We start from the raw sequence: 21438 nt of genomic DNA, 5'->3' as shown, positions 1-21438 counted from the left end.
TGTGAGACCTGAGAATGTACCAAAACACTACGCCTTCCCAGGGAAGGTGTAACAAGGAGAAATATCTTTTTTTGTCCTCGTTATTTCCTCTTTCTATGTGTGTTGTATAATGTAAGGCACACAGAAAGAGTATGTGCCTCAGGGATTGTTTTTGTGCAGGACGGTGCATCTTCAGACACAAAAACAATCCTGCATATAATGCGTGTAAGGGTGCCTGCATTGACACTAGGCAGCCCATTGTGCTCCAGCACAAGGGAAAAGTCAGTAATGCGCTGTATTGTGTTAAATATGCAGCATTCATGTCCTTTCCCTGTAATGCAGCACAGAAAAGTGAATTGCTGCACTGAGTTTCTTTTTAGTAAATAGGCCCCTAACTTTTGAGAATCATGCACATGAACGTTTCTTTATTTTTAACAGTTAGAGAATATGTTTACTTTTTTAGTCTACCTAAATAACTATGGTAGAAACCTGATAATTTATTTTTAACACAACATGTATTTGTAAAGCTTACATCTACTCACAAGGATATCTTGGTGCTGAGTCATAAATATTTATTGTTCTCCAACTCAACGGCTGTCATTCAGTCAACTTTGGAAATATGAAAGGCTGAGGGGTATTTATTTATTTATTTATTTATAGAGTGCCATAATCGACCCCCGAAGGGGTATCTCTGCGCTGTAGACGAGCCAGGTAAGAAGGCCTAACAACTAAGGGTCGGAGGTAAACAGAAAGGTCTTAAGCTGTTTCCTAAAAAGAAGGTGTTCTGTGCATTGTTTAATTTGTGCGGGAAGCTTGTTCCAGTGGCACGGGCCCAGATAGCACTTGAAACTATGCCCAAGAGGTCAACACACTACAGTGGGTGCTTTAGTTCACTGGGCCACCTGCATGTCTAACTGCAGAAAATGTATTTACTTTGGATATGTGAAAAGTTTCTTATGAAGAAGCAGTACATGCAGATGTGAAACCTTTCTGCCCATGTGTTGAGGTCACAAAAATAGCTATTTGTTCCTTTTCCTGGTTGATGAAAATATTTGTCCATTATGAGTTATTAAAACAACCAAACTCCTCCCCAAACCAGGTTGATCCGAACATGAAAACCAGGTCTGCCTTAACTAATATGCCGAAGGGTAGAAAGTGGCAGCTCTATTCGCCATTTCTCCGATTCATTTCATGTTACATAGCCTGCGATTTAATCACAACATGCCATTTTGCCTTTCCTCACATGCCATTTTGCCTTTCCTCCCTTATATATATGTCAACATTACTTCTCCTCACTCCCCACTGTCGCACAAACCAGCGCTGGAGCTAGTACTGTGTTGCACTTCAAGCAGCCTCTGATGCAGTAGTGACTGATGTGCCGTTGGGATGGTGGGGTGGGGAAGAAAACAGTATAATAGAACGTTAAACAAAAGTACTTACCTGCTGCAGAGTGCCCGCCGAAACGCCGCTCACTGTTTCTTTTTCGCTGCAGGCAGAGCCTCCCAGCTTCCCTGGCAGCCAATCCTGACACTAATTGTGGTACACAAACAAAGATGCGTAGTCCAGGTGTAGTAGAAGATCCCTCTTTATTGACAGGTAGTTAGGTGGCAGGTTACAGGTTAGGAAGTTACAAGGAGAAACCCCACCAGGAGAGAGCTACCAGCTCCTCAGCCTCAGATGACCAACTGACAATCTCAACACAGGGAGGCACACTAACATTCCATGATGTCACAAGACATTCTGATAAAGTGGTAGAGAGGGAAAATACATAGAACCATTTACCACACATCCTCCTCCGTTAACAAACAAAAGCAAGTAAGAAGTCAAGACGGAGCAGAAGGATTCAGAGGAGACTGTAGACACAAGAGCTAGTCAAGAGACAATTTGAAAAGCAGGAAACTCAAGCGTGAAAGCAGAAACAAAGGACAATAAAAAGAGGCATGTAAAAAGATAAACATAAGATGCACAGATGAACTAAATGCAAATTACATAAGATGCCCATCCACCCTCCTTTATAAAACAAAGGTAGCGAACCTGGCAAATCAAGCAGGGTGTAAGAACTTAATGACAAAGTCAGTGCAGATGGAAATAGTCACAATAAGATGAACATAGCAACCTACACAGAAAAAAGAAAGCCTTGCGATAAAGACTAGTGCATGACGTGCACTAACAACCTCTCCTTCAAGGGTACACCAAGGAAGGCAATCTTTAAACTGTGGAACAAAACAACTCCCCAGAAAAGGGTACACCAGATGAAACTAACACCCCTGGAACAAAGTAGACAGTAGCCACACACTGACAACAGTGGCACAACTACACCAAGAGGTAGCGCTGACAACGCACCCCGACAACCCACAAAGAGTGATGCAACTTAGACCAACACATACAACCTCCCCTAACAATAGGGTACACCATTGAACAATGTAGAAATTGTTCAAGATAACATCACTAAATGGTGGCGCTGACAACGCACACCACATTGAACAATGTAGTAATTGCTCAAAACAACATCACTAGATGGCGGCGCTGACAACGCACACCACCTTCCCCAGAAAAGGGTACACAAAGAAAACTAATCCTTGAAACTTTGGAGCAAAATAGTTACATGCAGACAACCTCCCCTAATTAAAGGGTACACCACGTGAAAGTGCGCAACGTAACTTCTACAAAGAGTAACAACAAGACCCTAGGAAACAAAAAGTAGGCACTGACTATCACCACAACCCCACAACCTCCCCTAAATAAGGGTACACCATAAGTACTGACCCTAAGTACATGGATGGGGTATTAATTAGACACAAACACCCTAGCTGCACAAGCAGGGTGAAACACAGGATACACACCCTGTGAGACCAAAACCACAACGTCCCCTATATGTACATACAGGGTACTCCATAAGGTACAACATCACCCTAGTCTCAAAATGAGGCATTGACTAGCCCCACACCCTCCCCTAAATAAGAGTACACTGTAGGGTTAAGATGTTGCCTTAGGAAACTCAATGCTCAAAACATTCACCCACCCACAACATGCACGGAGATACTAAAAAGTTCACCACAATGACATACCCCCAAAAGTAAATGAAACAATCCATTATGCCCAACACACACATCAACCTTCAACATACACCAAAATAGAAATAATGTAAGGCATAGGCAAATGAAGAGAAAAAAAAACAAGAGTTTTTAGCTCCGGTGAGCGATTTCTCATCCGAGATCTTCATGGCCAGGATTGTCCAAAAGTTCTTATGAAAGACTTCACAGAAGGAAACCAAGTAGGGTGACATGCAGGCAAGTCTTGAAAAGAAGATCGCAGGATCCTCCGCTTAAGGAAACAAAAGAAAACTCGAGACCTGTAGTCAATGCACAGATGTGCTGATGCGCAGGGAAAAGTACCTTCAAATCTGAAGAGAGACACCCAAACAGCGTGTGTACGACTGAGGCAAACTAAGTGCGCAGGAACTGCCCGCAGAGATAATAGCAAAACAAACAAAAGCCTTGCGTAGATGCGCCGTGATTGTCGGAGTCCGTTGCTGTGGAAACCGATCGGCGTGGACAGTTTCCTGGAGGCAGGTGTAACTAAAATGGCTTCCTTGTGACGTGAGCAGACGGAGATACGTGTGACTTCGGGAAGAATGAGGAGCTCGCGTAAAGAACGCTGATTCATGAGCGTCGTCACTGTCATCCACCAACATCGTTATGCATACCACTACGTCATCAGAGGTGCAGTGGAAAGCGGAATGAACGGAACAACAGAGGACAGAAATGCAGTTGGGAAGTACGCCTGGCGAGAATTAATGCCGCTGTGAAGTAATGAGACGCTCCGCAACTGTCAAAACAAGCAAGTACAGAACAAACAGCATTCGACTGAATTTCAGGGTAGAGTCTGTAACGTGTCCATTCGATGCAGGCGAGCTAAAGTACTGAAATCTTGGGCACAGTCACTTAGGAAATAAAGGTTTAATCTCACCAACTTGTAGAAAGTAACCTTAAGTCTCTATCGATGTTGACCACAATCCCAAGAGAGGAAGCAATATCAGCCTCAAATTTGCAGACGTTAAGTTGACAGTTAAACTGTCACTGAACCATGGGAACATGTTGAAGGCCAAAATAGGGAAAGAAAAACGTAACTTCACAGACGAAGGTTGCTGTGCTTGAGAGTGTACTGCCAGCGCCAGGGCACCCCCATAAGAGCAAACACAAATAGTGCTCAAGAAAAATGCCCACACTGTGTGAAAACAGACAATAAACACAGTGGCTGTAATAAAAGCGAACTGTCATTGGACACAAGAAGACAGGAAGGCACAACAGGGTGATCAGGCCCGCTGAGACAGTGACTCTTGTAGCTGGAAACAGTCAGACTCCAGATGACAGAGAGATGGCAGTTAGAGCTCTCACAACACAGACGCCCAGGGTGCAGGCTGTCCAAAATAAAAAGGACACTGGTGGGGTTAGCTGGACGTTACCTTTTGTTTCTGAGTAGATTCCTGCTTTTAAAGTTGCTTGTTTCTTTTGTAGACACTTGTACTTAGCTCACACGTAGATTCATCAGCTTCAGAACGGCGCCAAAATGTGGTACACAAACAAGGATGCGTAGTCCAGGTGTAGTAGAAGATCCCTCTTTATTGACAGGTAGTTAGGTGGCAGGTTACAGGTTAGGAAGTTACAAGGAGAAACCCCACCAGGAGAGAGCTACCAGCTCCTCAGCCTCAGATGACCAACTGACAATCTCAACACTGGGAGGCACACTAACATTCCATGATGTCACAGGACATTCTGATAAAGCGGTAGAGAGGGAAAATACATAGAACCATATACCACACTAATCTCATGCATGAGAGCAGCATCAGGATTGGCCTGAGTGCCCTTGATTTGCTCTCCCAGGGAGACTGGGAGCATCTACCTGCTCTCTCCAACCCAGCAATGCAGCTGAGACAGCCGGCCCAACCCACATGTGCACTGAAGGCAGTGCTCACCACTCCTCCTCCTGACTTGCCCCATGATGGCCCCGCCCCAAGCCTCATTCAATAAAATAAAAAGAAACAAGTTTTACTATCGTTTTATTTTTCAAAATTTGAGTCTGGCAGTGGGGGCAACACTCCTCCGTCGTAGTGGAGGAGCTGCAGCTGCTCTAGTGACCAGCTAAGCAAAAACTCTGAGATTGCAGTAACGTGTGGGAGGGAAAGAGCACAGACAGTTTCTACATCTCTCTGTGCAAAGGTAATTCCTCTGATCTCCCTCTTTCTAACCACAGTGAGCCCTTTAGAGGCTGAATCCTTCACAGATGTTCAGCGAAAGCCTCACCATCTTTGCAACAGAGAGTTTAAAATGATCTGTGGAACATGATAAATGTGTCTCTTATGCAGCCCTCTGAAATCAGCAATTGTTGTTCTTGAAATAAACAAGCCTTTTTGGGCTTGCCTGTTACTCCTGAAATTGATATGCTAATCTCCTGGTGCATTTTTATCTAAACTATTGGAAAAAGTGGCCTACATTCAATTTCAGGTGGTTGTTGATTCCATTCCAATTATAGGCTTCATCTTCATCATCATCATCAAGAGGGCTTTAATCTAGCAATAGGCACACGGTCAAAGGTCTTCGTAACCTTTGATGATCGGCTTCTGTAGGCGGGTGAAGGTTACATAAAGCAAAGAGTAGACAATTCTCTCATTAATGCTAGCCTTCAAGAGGCTGGTACTTGTGAAAACACCTTAGACTTGGTAACCTAATTCTTATTAGATAGTTGGCGACAAGTTATTTAGGGATGGATCCATTTTTCTTTACATGAACCCAAAGTCTTTTTGCTGTTCAATATCTGTGATCTGAATTATCCATCTGTTTGGGGATTCTTCAGACAAATACATTCTAGATAGAAGACAGAGCATTCTCTGTTCAAGCTGCTCGCAGATGGAAGGAGATCACTGAACCTCTATCCAAACACATTAACTAATCTAAAGTTCTGGAAACCATGGAAAGTCTGCCTATCTGCCTACTGACCATCTCCAGGCCTGCATTTGCATTGCATGAGTAATCCAAAGATCCCCCCCCACTAAATTCTATATTATCAGCTCTTAATGAATTGTTAGTAACACTGACACTTTTAGAATGTACGTTAACTCATGCCTACTTCTTTGAACCTCAAGGTTACTTCTGTTGCCTCAAATATGGACCCATTGGCAAGATTCACTTCCACAAAAATAATCCACAGTTGTCTCAGGATGGGACACCTCGTTCTCCATGCCTTGAAATGTGGCTTATTGTGCACTATGCAGACGTACAATATGCCCAGGGTGCTATTCCAACTAATGTCATTAACTACTACTCACAGCTCAAGGAAAGTGTCCCAAGTGCACACTACTAATTTAGTAAAGAGTAATAACCAGTATTTATAAATCCCACATCGCAAACCTTATTGTCACAGGACCCTTTTATAAAGAGTGAACTTCTTTCCCAACTTACTTGTACACGTTGAGCTACCTTCAGAACGAAGAAGGCATAGCCCTTGTAGGATTCATTCTACTGATCTGCCATTATCTTTGAAGATGTTCAGCCAACTGAGCTATGATCCCAACAGTAAAATTATTGAAAGTAGAATACCGCATACAGGGCAAATTTCAGACCTTCTTCATCAGAAAAAAATTCAAAACACATTCTCTTGTTAAGCCTTTAGTTTCCAGGCACGTCGCCCACGGGAGGTGGGACAACCCTAACACCATAGCCCACAATTTAGGTCACGAAGACAACATGGTCCAAGAAGCCCAAGTGCCAAACATGTCTGTGTCAGTCCTACACAAAGAATAACAAATGGTTGTTGTGCATGTGTGTTGTCCACACCTCACCTGGGTTCTCCTTGATTGATGGACATGTACATTTCACAGGAGCTCTCCTCCGGCACCGCTGCGAGTGGTATTAGTAGGCTGACTCCTGAAATACAACAAGGACATCATTAAGTCAGCACCTTACCATGTTGCAGGTTATTAAGACGGACAATGAGAGGTATGTGTCCAACTAAAATGTTATAGCATATCTTACAATTATAAGATCTTTTTAGAAATTCACTTGCTTCAAAAATGCTTTAGTTAAATTGAACAACCACTGTAGCCAGGGCCACTAGTATCACGTGCTTCTGCAGTTGTGGTGGTTTCCATAGCACTATAGAGTTGATGCATTTGCCACACAATCCATCGTCTACCACACAATTTGCAGAGTTTAACAAAAACATGTTGTTTCTGGGTCAAATTGTTCAAAAGTTAATAAAACTGTGGCAATATGTTTGCTCAGTGAAGACTCTTCGGAAAGGTTGACTAGTCACTCTTCAGCTGCTTAATGCTCTTTTTGAGTGTTAAACTGGTAGTAATAAGGTTAAACCTTTCACCAAACAGTATTAACAACTCTAAAAGAATGAAATAATACTATCACAAAATATGCTGAATTAGGCTGCATAACCTGAATTTTTTGCCACATGATTTAATCAACCCTGAAACATAACTTGGCCTGCCCTGCTGCATAATTCTAGTACCTTGACTTTAGCATACTTGAATGCTTTCCAAAGGCCAGAGCATAGAATCAAGCCAGAAACTAAGACTACAAATCATGGCCTCTGCAGGCTGCAGATCATTTTGCCGGCATGAAATCATTCACTGAACGACATGTGGGGTCAGAAATCAATCTGTAGGCTAGGGTGGGGAATGAGATCAGGCTACATGGCACAGAGCTATTATTAAAGGATTCAATATGTACTAGGTATGAGAGCTCACAAGCATCTACACTAAAGGATGTTCTGTTCCACACAGACATTCATTGAAAATTGAGGAATATGTAGATGTAAACGGATTTACACATTTACATCCATAGACAGCTATGTATAGCTTGTAAGTAGTTAAATGTATGCACAAAAACCTCTCAGGAGTCAACACAACCGTCATATTTTTAGGTCTCACCTACACATCATATGTGCTTTGAGACGTATTGAATGCAATTCATTAGGCTTACAACCCGCCCACAGCATACCATTAGTTGTTTTCGTTGTCACTCTCATTTGCAATCTATTGGTTGCTTAGCTTCGCTAGAATTCCCTTTGTTTCTTGAGTTAGTTCCCCTCGAGCATAGACCAAGTACATGTGTTCTCACTCACCTTTGTTTGTTCTCATCTTTTTGTAACTTACTATTTATTGTATTTTTTAGGCATTTTGGTATTATTCCTGAATCTGCAATGCACTTTTCTACTTTTAACTAAGGCATATGGCTTTTTATTTATGTTGTTTTCACCCTGAGAGAAGTTGGCCTGGTATATGCTGTCCAGTAATTAAAGTGAGCACCTTGCACCTGTCCAAACAACACTTATGGCGATTTAAGAGGTTAAAGATAACCTTAGAAACCTATCCAAGTGGTAGCTGTTGAGAGCATGCTTCAGGCTTAGTCTTGGAGAAATGTTAAGCATCTTGTTTTACCAGAATGCAACCTTATAGTATTGGCTGCACAGTGGTTATGCAAATATGTATTTATTAATACAACACTCTCTAGTACGACACAGTTTCTTCTACATGAAGATAATCACAAAACACACAATACTGTAGCACAGAACCAATAGTAAATAGCACTAATACACAGTAGGCTCCTGGGCTAGACCAGACCATATACTTAAATATTTGTATAAGAAAGACGACTCAAGTCAAGACAGTGTCTAGAGGTCGTAGCTTCGCTGGGACCCCAAAGACCCACCCAAGGTGAGTAAGTAGGGACCCCACGGAGGACAGGTGCAGTGTGGAAACACGACCGCGTGCTCGGCACAATTCTATGGCGGAAGTCAGAGTTGAAGTTTTAAAGTTTAAGAGCCCTTCCCAATGGACATTGAAGAAACCCTGTGGAAATCAAGTTAGGAGGTCACCCCACCCGTGGAAACTGTAGTAGCAGAGTTATCTATCTCAGGGAAGCCGGGTGCATAGGTCTGAAGTGGCATCGGAAACCGCTGTCGATCTCTACGGAGGGCTTTGAAGAAGAGCCACTGCTGGGAAGGAGAAAAGTGTCTGATGGAATCCAAGGGTGGATTCTTGTTGAAGAGTACCTGAAAGCAGAGAGGTCAAAGTCTGGGTAACTCAGGAGTGACCAGGGACTCGGTAGACGAATGCCCACTGAGTTCAAGTGCCTCAAGTGTGTTGAGGGGGTTCTTGACTCTGCAGCCACAGGGACCAGGAGATGTCGAGGACAACCAGGAGCCAGATGCGCGCTGTATCACAAAGGATGTCAATGGCTGAGGGGGTCGGCGTCCACTGGGAGCACCAACATGCCTTGACAACGGCAACCTACATAGAAGGTCAAGAAAAGCTACGGTTCAGACCAACAAGGTCCAGGAAACTCACCAAACACAGGGAAGTCTTTAATCCTGGATCAACCAGGGAAGCTCAAGGAAAGCAGTGATGACCCTCAAGCGGACCCACAGGTCAAAGGCACAGGAGTCACAAGGGGACCTCAAGCAGATTCAAAAAGCACAGCCCACAGAGCACTCGTGCGAGGAGGCCGGATTCTTTATAGAAACTGTTGCTAGAGGTTGGGGCTACTTGGAACCCAGTGCAGTTGTTCAGGAAATGCCACCAAGCATATGCACTTGCAAATAAACAAGGTGCACAGGGGTACGGGTATTGCAGCTCCCAGGAGAAATTCTGGCCTCAAACTTGGTGAGAGGGAAGCTCGGACCTCGAGAGATGTAGAAACCCACCTCCTGTGTAGCCTTCAGTGTCCGTTGGAGCTCAGGAGCAGCAGGCCTGTTAATCATGATGTGGTGCCTGCGGTTGCAGGGGTGTGACTCCTTCATTTCAAGGGAGATGGCTTCAGTTGTCCTTGATGCTCCGCAGGTCTTACATGGAGCCTGTATGGTGCACAGGCACAGTCGTTGCTTTGGTTGGAAAGGGAGACGAAGTTGGGCCTAAACGAAGTCCAGCGAAGTCGAGACTGTTGAAGGTCAGTGGTTTCTTGATCAGAATCTTGCCCACATCGAATCTAGGGTCCTACAGCCAGGTAAGCCCTTTTGTAGCCACGGGAGAGGGTTGGATAGATTCAGGGGACCCTTCCAGGGGAGAGTCAGGACAGTGGGGAGGTTACTCCCATTTCCTTTGCCCAGTTTCATGCCAGAGCATTAGCCAACGGCTCCCAGGACTGGTTTGAACTGGACTATGCACAGGGACACCAAATGTGCCACTCATGCAGTCTTTTGGTAGCGGGCAAGCACACCCACCGAGCCCGTATACACTAAATCCTGTCTGGGAGGTGGTCCAGGCTGCCTATTGTTCCACCTTCCTCTGCTTGACCTTGGCTCAGCAGCAGGAGGGCAGAAATGGGTATCTGGTCGGCAGCAACCATTTTGTGCTGCCTGGGACTAGAAGGCTGGTACCAGGAACACCAGGGACCAAACGAGCCTCGCTTGATTCTTCAATGTTTGACACCAAACACAATAGGGTTACTTTCAGACATTCTAGAGTTGGTCAGTATGTGGTCGCAAAATGCCACTCTATATGTCATAAAAGGCTGATACACTGACAACCCGGGAGAATGGACTGCGTAGGCTGCAGGGGAGTTCTGCTCATGCAGTGGCACCCTCTCACTTAGAACCAAGCACCCTGCCCTCAGAATTGTAAAGGCCTGCTAGAGGGGTGACTTATAGGTTTTAGGTGCAGTCAACCTTAGATGATGTAAACTTATATCTAAAGTAAGTAGTGCCTGCACCAACTTATACAGGCTGCAATGGCAGGCCTGTAGTTTCATTTTGCCTGGCCTCTCATGGGTGGCATAATACATGCTTCAACCCATGGGAGGGCCCTGGTACATGAGTGTCTGTGTTGACTCATGGCTGCTGTTTGTGTGCCGGCGCATGGGAGATGGACAGGAATGTGCTGTATCTTGTAGATACTGCACATTCCTGCCCTTTTATTTTGAATCATGGCAGTGCAGCCAGAAGGCTTGCTGTGCTGCAGTGCATCAAAATATAGTAAATGAGGCCAAAGATTGCTTGTGACGTAAAGACTATGACATTTTATTCACAAAGTCTTTCTGTTGGTGAGTCAGATTGTGTATGTGAAAAAAGCTGAAACTAAGCATGCAAAACTTGCTGGTTATTCACCAAATATTTCTGAATTTTTGCAACAACCGCTGATGCCACTTAGAACAGATATTGTGGCATTTCTCTGGTGTGGCGGGAGCCATTGGAGAAATTGGAGGCCACTGCTTGCGCCTCTCTGCCACTTTCCCGAGCACCACCAGGTTAATTGCAGCAAGCACAGGGAGTTATCAAGAGAGAGAGAAAAGAGGGACTAGGAGAAAAGGTTGAGTGAAATCGGTCAGAGAGGTAGAAGAGAGGAGAGAAAAAAGACGATAGATGAATGGATGGATGGATGGATGGATGGATGGATGGATGGATGGATGGATGGATGGATGGATGGATGGATGGATGGATGGATGGATGGATGGGAAGAGAGGCACTACATGAGGAAAAAAAGGTAGCGGAACTGGATTAAGCATCTTTGCTGGGTCTCTATTGCATTCTCCAGTGCGGTCATGGCCATGAACATTTGCAGTGCCTTTCTTTTACTTCAAACCAAAACCTGAATGATGCTGGTGAAAGTGGTGCAGTAAGTGTATTAAAGTGCACCAACATTCCACACTGAGCGAAGGGTTTTCAAAAAGTATCTATGTTTAGTGCTTATTAGTAATAGTAGTTGGCACTTTACAAATACTGTATTGATTAACCTTCGCACTCCCTATAAAACACCACAGGAGCACCATGTACAAGTTGAACACGTGTGGCACAGCTCCCAGAGCACGTGACTTCACAGCATACCACACACAGTTTAGGCTCATGGTTTCATCCCCGACTCCAGCAGCAGCTCAATTTAACAGCATGACACTCTAGGCAATACCTCACATAATTTCCGTACCCTGCACTTTCAGACCGTTAGGGGTCAGTAGTTCAGCGACTTTACCCCGAGTCCGTCAGCATCTCAGCTTACGCCACCAGCGCCATCACACCCGTAGGAGTGAGTAGTTAGCCCTTCACGAATACCGAATTGATTTGATATGTGCAAATTTACCTTTGCACTTCCTCTATATCGCCCCCTTAAGCACCATACACAAACTACAATGTTCGAAACAAAAGTTCATCCAAGTAGTTATAACTATATACTCACACTACTTGGACAGGTATGGCACAGCGGCCAGAGCACATGACTTCATAGCATATGACACACAGTTTGGGCTCACGCTTTCACCCCCGAGTCCGGCAGCAGCTCAGTTTAGCAGCATGAGACTCTAGACAATACCTCACATATTTACCGCACCACAGGACTTTCAGACCAGCACGGGTCAGTAGTTTGTCCTAGGAGGTATAAACACATGCTGACACTACTTCCACAGCTGTAGTTCAGCGGCCACGGCACATGACTTCACAGCATAAGACACACACTTTGGGCTCACGCTTTAAACCCAGAGTCCCGAACCACCTCACCTTAGCAGTATCACACTCTACGCAATACCTTACTTAATTTTCATAGCCCAACACTTTCACACCAGTAGGGGTGAATACTTTGCTTCGCATCCGCTCTATAGCACACCCTAAACACCCCACAGAAGCTATAGTGCTCCTACCCTTCTCTTTCCCCCTTTTTTCCCCTTACACGCTTTACCCGAATCACAAAATGGTGGCCAACACTTCCTAGTTGCCAGCGCTCGCACCGCTGGCAGTCAATCAGCAGCAAGTTTGGGCTGTTAATACCTTCACAAATATTGATATCTGTAAATGTTGATATTTCTCAAAAACTACTGAACGGATTAACACCAAATAAACAAAAGCGAGCTGTCTAGACCAAGACCCTTCTCCCTGCCAAATGTGGGATAATTCCGTTCACCCATTGGACCTGTAGCCTTGTCTAAAGTTTCCTATGGAAATTAACATTGAAAAAACACCTTTTGGGACCCCCTTTTTTCTTGGCCCCCCTTGACGAATCACCCCCAAACTTTCAACATAGGAGCTGATCTCAACAAGGAATTTGTTTTGAAAATTTCACGAAGATTCGTCAATTGGCGCTAAAGTGATTGGAAATAGAATGTTGCCATTTTCCTATGGTAATTAGGTCCTAACTATAACTGCCTACCTGCGACCGCCAGTAGGAAATATGTATATATATATATATATATATATATATATATATATATATATATATATATATATATATATATATATATAACAATGGTGGCTCTATTGTGGAGTTTACACAAACAAACAATGGAAGACAGAGATAAATCACACTCAGTTGCTCTTGACAGAGTGGTGAACCGGAAATAGACCACATCTTCCCGAAACTATGACGTCCAATAAGGATTACAGAAAGACAAGCACGTTGAATTCTTACCACCCTGATAGGCTCAGGCACCTGATCTTATCAAGTATGCACCGAGCACATCATTTATTGATATATTTATTTTACGCAAGTGCTGATGCTGCCCAGAGACTGCATTAGAGCGCTTTGTATGAATGGGGTGCATGGGTGGCAGGATCAAAGAAGTACTGGGATGAATTCATGGCATGCTCAGGGTTCCTATGCTGGAGGGAATGATGTCTTTCCCGTTCCTCTGACAGCTTTGCTGTAGGCCGGATGCGTTTCAACGCCTTTCCAGAGTCTCAGAAATGTGTTTCAAGGGGAAGAGGAGGAATACGTGAGCTACACCTAAAGCGAGTATTAAAGCACAACACAAAAAGACATAAGCATTGAAAATTACTTCACGCACAGACTCAATGCGTGGAAGCTGAGGTGGATCTTCGCTCAAGCTGAAGCCACGTGGCACCTTTGATGCACAGGCACTCGAGGTAAATAAAAAAAGGTCTTTACTTCCATGGTGTTGTGCCTTTGACAAATGTTCAAGGGAAATATTCTCTAATGTGAAGGAATCAGCTTCTGTGCTTCTTCGAAGGTGGTGGCTACCAGGATGCCCATCATCAAAGCCAAACTTTACTGGACTAAGAACTGTTCGACATTGTAGCAGCAGTGATTAGGAGATATGACGGCAAATCAAAAGCACCAAGTACTGGATCATGTACAACCTACGATGATCTGGGCTGAGTTATACCACAGGAAGTAAGGCTAGAGCGGTTATTTAGAAGTTTGCAGATACGATGAACCACCAACAAATATCTCGTCTACCCTCTTTAGAGTGTATACCTTCTGAGCCGGGCAAATGTCCCGTCCACTCTCTTACGAGTGAATACTCCCTAAATTGGGCAGACAGGATATCTGGTAATTTTTGGGCTTCTTTTACATCCATCAAATTCTAAATGAACCACAGGTCTCGAAATCAGGGCCCTTAGTTCTGAGCCATGCTCTGTGAAATCACAATAATTATTGCTAAGGCTAGAGAGTCAGAGGGAATTGTGCTTTGCATAAGAGAGTAGGTCTTGTTCTGTAATAATATAACTGCAGTTAGAGGTTATGTGTTCTTTTTTTCAGGAGATATATTGTTTTTGAGGTGTAACACATTGGAAATAAGTTTTGAGTCTTTTTTTATGTACATGCTAGTCTTTGACAGGGCACCCAAAGTAACCAATAAGCAACCGGTGTGGTAATCGGGCCTCCAGATAAGGGCAGGCTTTTTATTCCATTCACTTGTTGATTGATTTTGTGCCATTTTGGGGCATTTTTCTGCATACATCTTTTCATCACGCTGTTTATTAAATATATATTTTGGCACACTAGAATTCTTAGACAAATAATTTACTGAATTATATACGAACCCACATTTTTTGCATTCCAATACATATGATTTACTGTATTCTATAGAAACATGCATTTGGTTTCAAGATAATGTAAATCTTGATTGCGCTCAATGGAATACCTACACTGAAAGACACTGAAAACATACCGGCCCGCCTCCTACACCAAGGAGTTCGGCACATAAATGTACAACAAAGAGTGGATTTAATCTTCGGAAATCATAAGGCCTTATTTAAAGATTGGTTTAGCACAAAACCACCAAAAAAGTGGTGGCTGCCCCATACCTCTTATGGAGAGTGCAACTGAAATCTTTTACTTTAAAAAGGAAGAAGAACTTCCTATGACTTGGTGGCAGAGGTCTCAAATCCATCTATCTCAAAATAAGGCCTTAGTTTGTACAGATAATCTAAAGAACTGGGGGGCATATTACCAAACAATAGCGATAATTATGGCTATTGCTTGGTTAGAGACAAAAATTTACCGCTGAGCTGCGGAGATTTTTATCGCAGATAAACCTTGGTATTACCACGGTTTATCGCAAATGCGATAAAAATCGGCCGCAATGCATGAATTTCGCTGAAAAGTCAGCGATATTCATGCATTACCGAGCTAATGCTCTTAGCCATGTTATCCACCTCCCTTTGGATAACATGGCTAAGAACTGCTCAGGGCAGGTGTTAGCTTTTGGAGATATTTGCGCTTAGCGCGAATATCTCCAAAAACTGGTAATAGGAGATAGCGATGTTAGCGACTGTTTCCAGTCGCTAACATCTTGGCACGCCCACTTTGCATGTCATTATTGATAAATATCACTGACATACAAAGTGGGGCCCAAGATGGTCGCTATCTCCTACTAGCTGTCGCTAACTGGTGTTAGCGACAGCTAGGTAATAGGGAGACAATTTTATCTCCGCTTTCTTGGCTTTTAAAGCCAAAAAAGCGGAGATAAACCCCCTTGATAATATGCCCCTCGGTATTACTGATATCAATCTTGTTTTTCAGTAGAAAAATGTGGCTACTTAAAACCAGTTTGCAGTACCTTCATTGCATTTCCCACATCAACAGGAAATATCTATTCGGGTCTGTTCCATTCAATTCCATTCTATTTTATTCTGTCCTATGTAACGATAATTTATAAAGCACTCTAGTAATCCGGGTATTGTCCTGACACTATGCATCCAAGGTGAACAACAACTGAGGGACCTCACTATTAGTTTTTATTTTTTTTTAAACTATGTATCTACTATTTGCACAACACAACACACAACAAACAAATGGTCACTACTTAGGAGCACAATAAATAGAATCTGAAGGTAGGGCCTAGACAGAAGGATGAAAAAGTCTACACCACTCAGTTGGAAATGATTCTCACAAAAAGTCAAATCTTTGGCTGCAGCAGGAAATGATACAAACGATTGCTACAAGCAATAACTTGCCGACAAATGATGTGTAGGACATGAAACTCAGTGAAAGTTAGAAATTCTTAAAGAGAAAAGGCTCTGAGGGCTGTCGGAGAATCAAGCAGGCACCTTACAAAAGCTCTTTAACTGTATCATTTTGCATTATTATACTGACATTCTTCTTATGTTGGGGAATGGGCTTCGAATGGTCAAGAAACTCCATTCCAGATACATGAACTGATGTAATCTGTTGGTGGCAAATTTATTTCAGAGGCAAATTGAAAGCAAGGCCCCTGTTCTGATGTCCGGGGTAACCCAGCTTCAGTGGTTTGCATTCACTTCAGGATCGCAATTTACATGAAAATACCCCACAGATCGGGATTTTTATCGCACATCCCTTTTGCCAGACCAAGATGAGGGAAAATCCATTTGAGAGCTATTATTCAACGTTTTGCAGCTTGGTATTGTTAATATTGATGTCAATGTATGCTATAATACGTGTATGTACCAAAGTGAAACCGAATCACTGTTGTCAAAATCCCTGGATATGACCTCTCCAAAACCCATAGTGAGAAATATGTGGTCAGGCAGGCCCTGTGCCTTAGGCCTGAGACTACTGATTGACAGATTACAGGTAGGGTGACATATATTCAGCAGAACAAACATGCAACCAGGAAGAAACCCAGATTAATCCCACAGATAGGCAGCAACGCCACTGTGGTCCTAAGAGACTGGCCCTAATAAACACACTTGGCCGGAGGGCGTGCGTTCCCAAAACACCATAAAGTTAGATGGACATGGAGTTAGGTACACTCAGCTAATCAGAATACAGGACACACTACACACGCAGTGATCACACGTGCCCCATGCCGGTCATCCGAACACGCTACACACTGGCCCTCATTGTGTCGATGCAAGGTCGAGACCCACCTGCATTTGTCATCAGGTGGGAGTAATTTATGGCTTCATGACAAGGCCCACTTTCCACTCCCACACCAGCATCTATGAATTGTGTTATGATTCTTCAAGAAATGTATGAAAAGCCATTCAGAACGATTGTACTTTGCGTCAGTCCTCAGACCGTTTCTGTATGCTGCACTCCCGGCCGTGGTGTTTGATTAAACCAACTGTTCCTGTTTTGCCAAATGCCTCTTGTCTTTGTTTTTTCAAGGCAAATTCATATTCCAGCCACAGAATGGATGAAAGCATGTGGTAACACCACATTACTGTTTGTAGCTGTGCTCCAGTTTAGCATATGGGATTTGAGATACTGCCCACACAATCAGAGATCACCTGTGCGTTTGGTGCTTGATAGGTGTAATGGCTCCTGACGTGACAAATCTTTTCCAAACACTCTGTCTAGCAGTCGCTTCCCAGTTTCCTGCAGACAAGTGATAAATGAGTTCTTTATTGTTTGCATCATGGTGAAAAAATGTGTTACTGACAATATTAATAGTCTCTATTCAGATCCAATTTCTCAAAAGGACAAGCATTGTGAATTATCGGTAGCTCGGGGAACACTGTGTAATAATTTATCACCAGCTGTTCACCACTCGGTGCAAATGCATGAATGTTAATGGTCAAGATCTTTACTGGCAAGTTTAGGAGAGCTGCAGTGATTGGCAGTTATAAAACCCCCAAGGATTGCAGTCCTAGCTTCATTCAGTGTCAGTCAGTGGACCCAGTCTCTAGAGCTGCCTTATGAAATTTCACAGCTCGGCCTACTTTGTTTTTTTTGCTGGTAACAGGAATCTTTTTAATATGTCAACATACAGAAAACAAATATAAAAGTCAGAAAGTGCATGTGACTCCTAGCCTAAAGCATGGGTGTCCACCCTTGGTCCAGGGTGGAGAGACCGTAGGATCTATGCCAGATTTTCAGGATGTTCACATAAGCTACATTGACATAGAATGGCTATTAATTGAATTTATTTTACCTATCAGTGGTTATCCAGGGCATCAAGGTAGTGCATCTAGGGACAGGGACACATGCCTACCTTTGGATTTCTGCAGCCTTTCACAATGCTGTCTCCAGCTTTCTTGAGTGATAGAGAAGGCTTTTAGAGCTCTAGTAGATATTGAAAAACGTTTTATGGTCCCCAAGTATGACATAACAAGGTCAAGTTTTCGTCCTGATGAGACCCATTGATTCACTCTAAGAGGGCCTAAACGTTGACATTCTGATTTTGAGACTGGGCACAAAATTGACCTAATCTGAGTAAATAAATGATCGAATCTTGCCAATCTATGCATCACAAGGCACTTTTGCTCGTATACAGAAACACATAACAGTAAATCAAAAATATTTACTCGTAGATTATTTGTTATTAATATTCCCCTCACCTTTAACAGACCACTGCACTGTTTGCACTTTTACCAACCTGTTATGGTATTTGTCTTTCAAATGGAGTTTATGTGCATATATGATCATATTATATATCTCTTTTGAATGTGAATGGGTTTTACTCATGAATTAATTTTGCGTATTGATTTCTATGCCCTTGCTTGATTTGGCATCATGAGTGTTGTAGCATAATCATGCCATGGTCATGTGTATGGTTATTAGACTATTGTCTAAATAAACTTTGCTTTCACTGCTACTACTCATGCCAGTTTTCGGTAGTATTGCGAATGAATTCTGAGAAACCAATGATGCATTAAGTCATGTATTCCCTCTTCTCCCCACTTTGGATACAACCGGCCTAACAGAAGGGAAACACATAGCACTTCATATAACTGAGCAATAAATAAATAAACAAGCAAGGAAACGAATGCATAAATAAACAAACATAAACAAATACAATTTGAAGGAGGTCTAAGGCAATGATGCAGGTGTATGTCCAAAACCGAGGTTATTTATATGAGATATATTTACATGTACGAAACGGTATGCACCTGTTACAACGCATTTTTTACAACGCACTACCACTACAACGCAGGCATTACAACGCATACCATTACAACGCATTGCGCTGGGGGGCGCTCTAGGATAAGAGGTAAGTTTAATTTACTATCCAACACCTTCCCTAGGGTCCACGGGGACTGGAGTTAGAATAGTAAATTATACTTACCACTATCCAGCACCCCAAAGCGCTATGCGTTGTAACGGTATGCGTTGTAAATACCGCGTTGTAATGGTATGCGGAGTAAAAGTATGCGTTGTAACGTCATACATCCGTACGAAACTTATAAGAGAATAATTTGCCTAGGCAGTGGCTGTTAGGGATTTCAGCCCTGGTAGAGCAGTTTTACGAACCCCTGCAACAACACAACTCTCCCTTGACTTGCATCTGCACGTGCACCAATAGTCATGGTTGGCGAAAACAGGTTACTTATGCTATCCCAGGAAGGTGTAAACAGACGGCAGTTCGGACTCTGCTGTGGAGAATGGTAAGCATTTCCGCGCACGGAAGTGATTAACCTTGGACGATGCACTGTGGCAGGTATACTCACAATGGATGCTGTGAGGACTTGCCTGGCAGACTCGTGAGAGTTATTACAGCTATTACATGAAAAAACTGTCACGAGGACATAACAAAAGAGATTGCTTTCCTATAATATATCAACACAGGATAAATATAGAGCAAGGGGGCGATTCTTTTTCTAAACTCAGTTGTGCCTCAAAAAAGCCGCTGACAACTAGAAAGTGCAGGAAAACTGCCTTTTCAGCCATCCGGGGACAGCAAGGCCTGCGAAGCGAGGCAGCACATGGCCTCTTTGTCCACAGGAAGTGCCAGTATGTTAGGTTATGTTAATTTTATTTAAATAGCGCATTAATGCCTTGAGGCAGTCTAAGCGCTGCTTGTTTCAGCGAATGTAAATAAAAACTGCCAGAAGGGTTACCCTGATTCAAACAACCAGGTCTTTACAGCCTTTCTGAAGGATAGAAGACTTGGTTCATTCTTTATCCCCAGAGGGAGTGTATTCCATATTTTAGTTGCTTCCATCACCAGTATGCTGAAAGATGGTAGGGCTAAAGGAGGATGAGGAGGAGAGGATGTGGCAGGGTAGCTAGTATTCCCATCATGCTCTTACCCCTTAGTACTAATTCAAGCACCTCATTACAAGTCAGAAGATAATTATTATTACACAGGGCAAGACTGGGACCCCAAAGCACCCCTGACAATTTTGTCAGGGGTGAGCGTGAAGCGCTGCTGCCGTTGCTACAAGGTACAAAAGGGGGTGGTGATGGACGGAGCATCTGAATCAATCAAACACTCACACCCAGTCAAAAGATCTGGGTTTAATCCATCACCGTTCTTTAGCCCACTCTGCCACCCCAGTTCAGACATGGCTATATGCAAATCAGTCTGACCCTGTGCCTCATGGGAACAGTCCAGCCCGAACTGCCAAGCCATGTCTTCCCTGGACCGGAAACAAGCTTCAGAGGACCTGTTTCTGGCATTCCAGCCGTCTTCAGCCCGGCTTGCTTGAATCCAGTGGCAAAGTGAGCAAGGGACTCACGCCTGAGCATACCCTGCCACACTTATGGCGGCCAAAAGCGGTACAAAAGGGGGTGGTGATCGACGGAGCATCTGAATCAATCAAACACTCACACCCAGTCAAAAGATCTGGGTTTAATCCATCACCGTTCTTTAGCCCACTCTGCCACCCCAGTTCAGACATGGCTATATGCAAATCAGTCTGACCCTGTGCCTCATGGGAACAGTCCAGCCCGAACTGCCAAGCCATGTCTTCCCTGGACCGGAAACAAGCTTCCGAGGACCGGTTTCTGGCATTCCAGCCGTCTTCAGCCCGGCTTGCTTGAATCCAGTGGCAAAGTGAGCAAGGGACTCACGTCTGAGCATACCCTGCCACACTTATGGTGGCCAAAAGCGGTACAAAAGGGGGTGGTGATCGACAGAGCATCTGAATCAATCAAACACTCACACCCAGTCAAAAGATCTGGGTTTAATCCATCACCGTTCTTTAGCCCACTCTGCCACCCCAGTTCAGACATGGCTATATGCAAATCAGTCTGACCCTGTGCCTCATGGGAAAAGTCCATCCCGAACTGCCAAGCCATGTCTTCCCTGGACCGGAAACAAGCTTCCGAGGACCGGTTTCTGGCATTCCAGCCGTCTTCAGCCCAGCTTGCTTGAATCCAGTGGCAAAGTGAGCAAGGGACTCACGCCTGAGCATACCCTGCCACACGTATGGCGGCCAAAAGCGGTACAAAAGGGGGTGGTGATGGACGGAGCATCTGAATCAATCAAACACTCACACCCAGTCAAAAGATCTGGGTTTAATCCATCACCGTTCTTTGCCACTGGAATCAAGCTATCCAGGCTGATGAGGGCTGAAAGC

The 21438-nt window shown here is 43.8% G+C and overlaps 1 protein-coding gene across 2 annotated transcripts in view; it reads right to left on the bottom strand.

Annotated features, from left to right (window-relative positions):
- The window catches only part of UNC5D (unc-5 netrin receptor D), a 703309-nt gene that overhangs the window by 221339 nt on the left and 460532 nt on the right, over positions 1–21438 (bottom strand). For both annotated transcript variants that reach the window (XM_086943775.1, XM_086943776.1), the window contains one exon: positions 6818–6902. In XM_086943775.1, coding sequence (XP_086799901.1) covers positions 6818–6902 — 85 coding nt within the window. The remainder of the gene's footprint in view (positions 1–6817; positions 6903–21438) is intronic.

The sequence above is a fragment of the Lissotriton vulgaris genome, chromosome 11 (genome assembly GCF_964263255.1).
Source record: "Lissotriton vulgaris chromosome 11, aLisVul1.2, whole genome shotgun sequence".
NCBI lineage: Eukaryota > Metazoa > Chordata > Amphibia > Caudata > Salamandridae > Lissotriton > Lissotriton vulgaris.
Note: the sequence above shows the minus strand (reverse complement) of the source record. Positions and strands in the feature narration are given on the sequence as shown.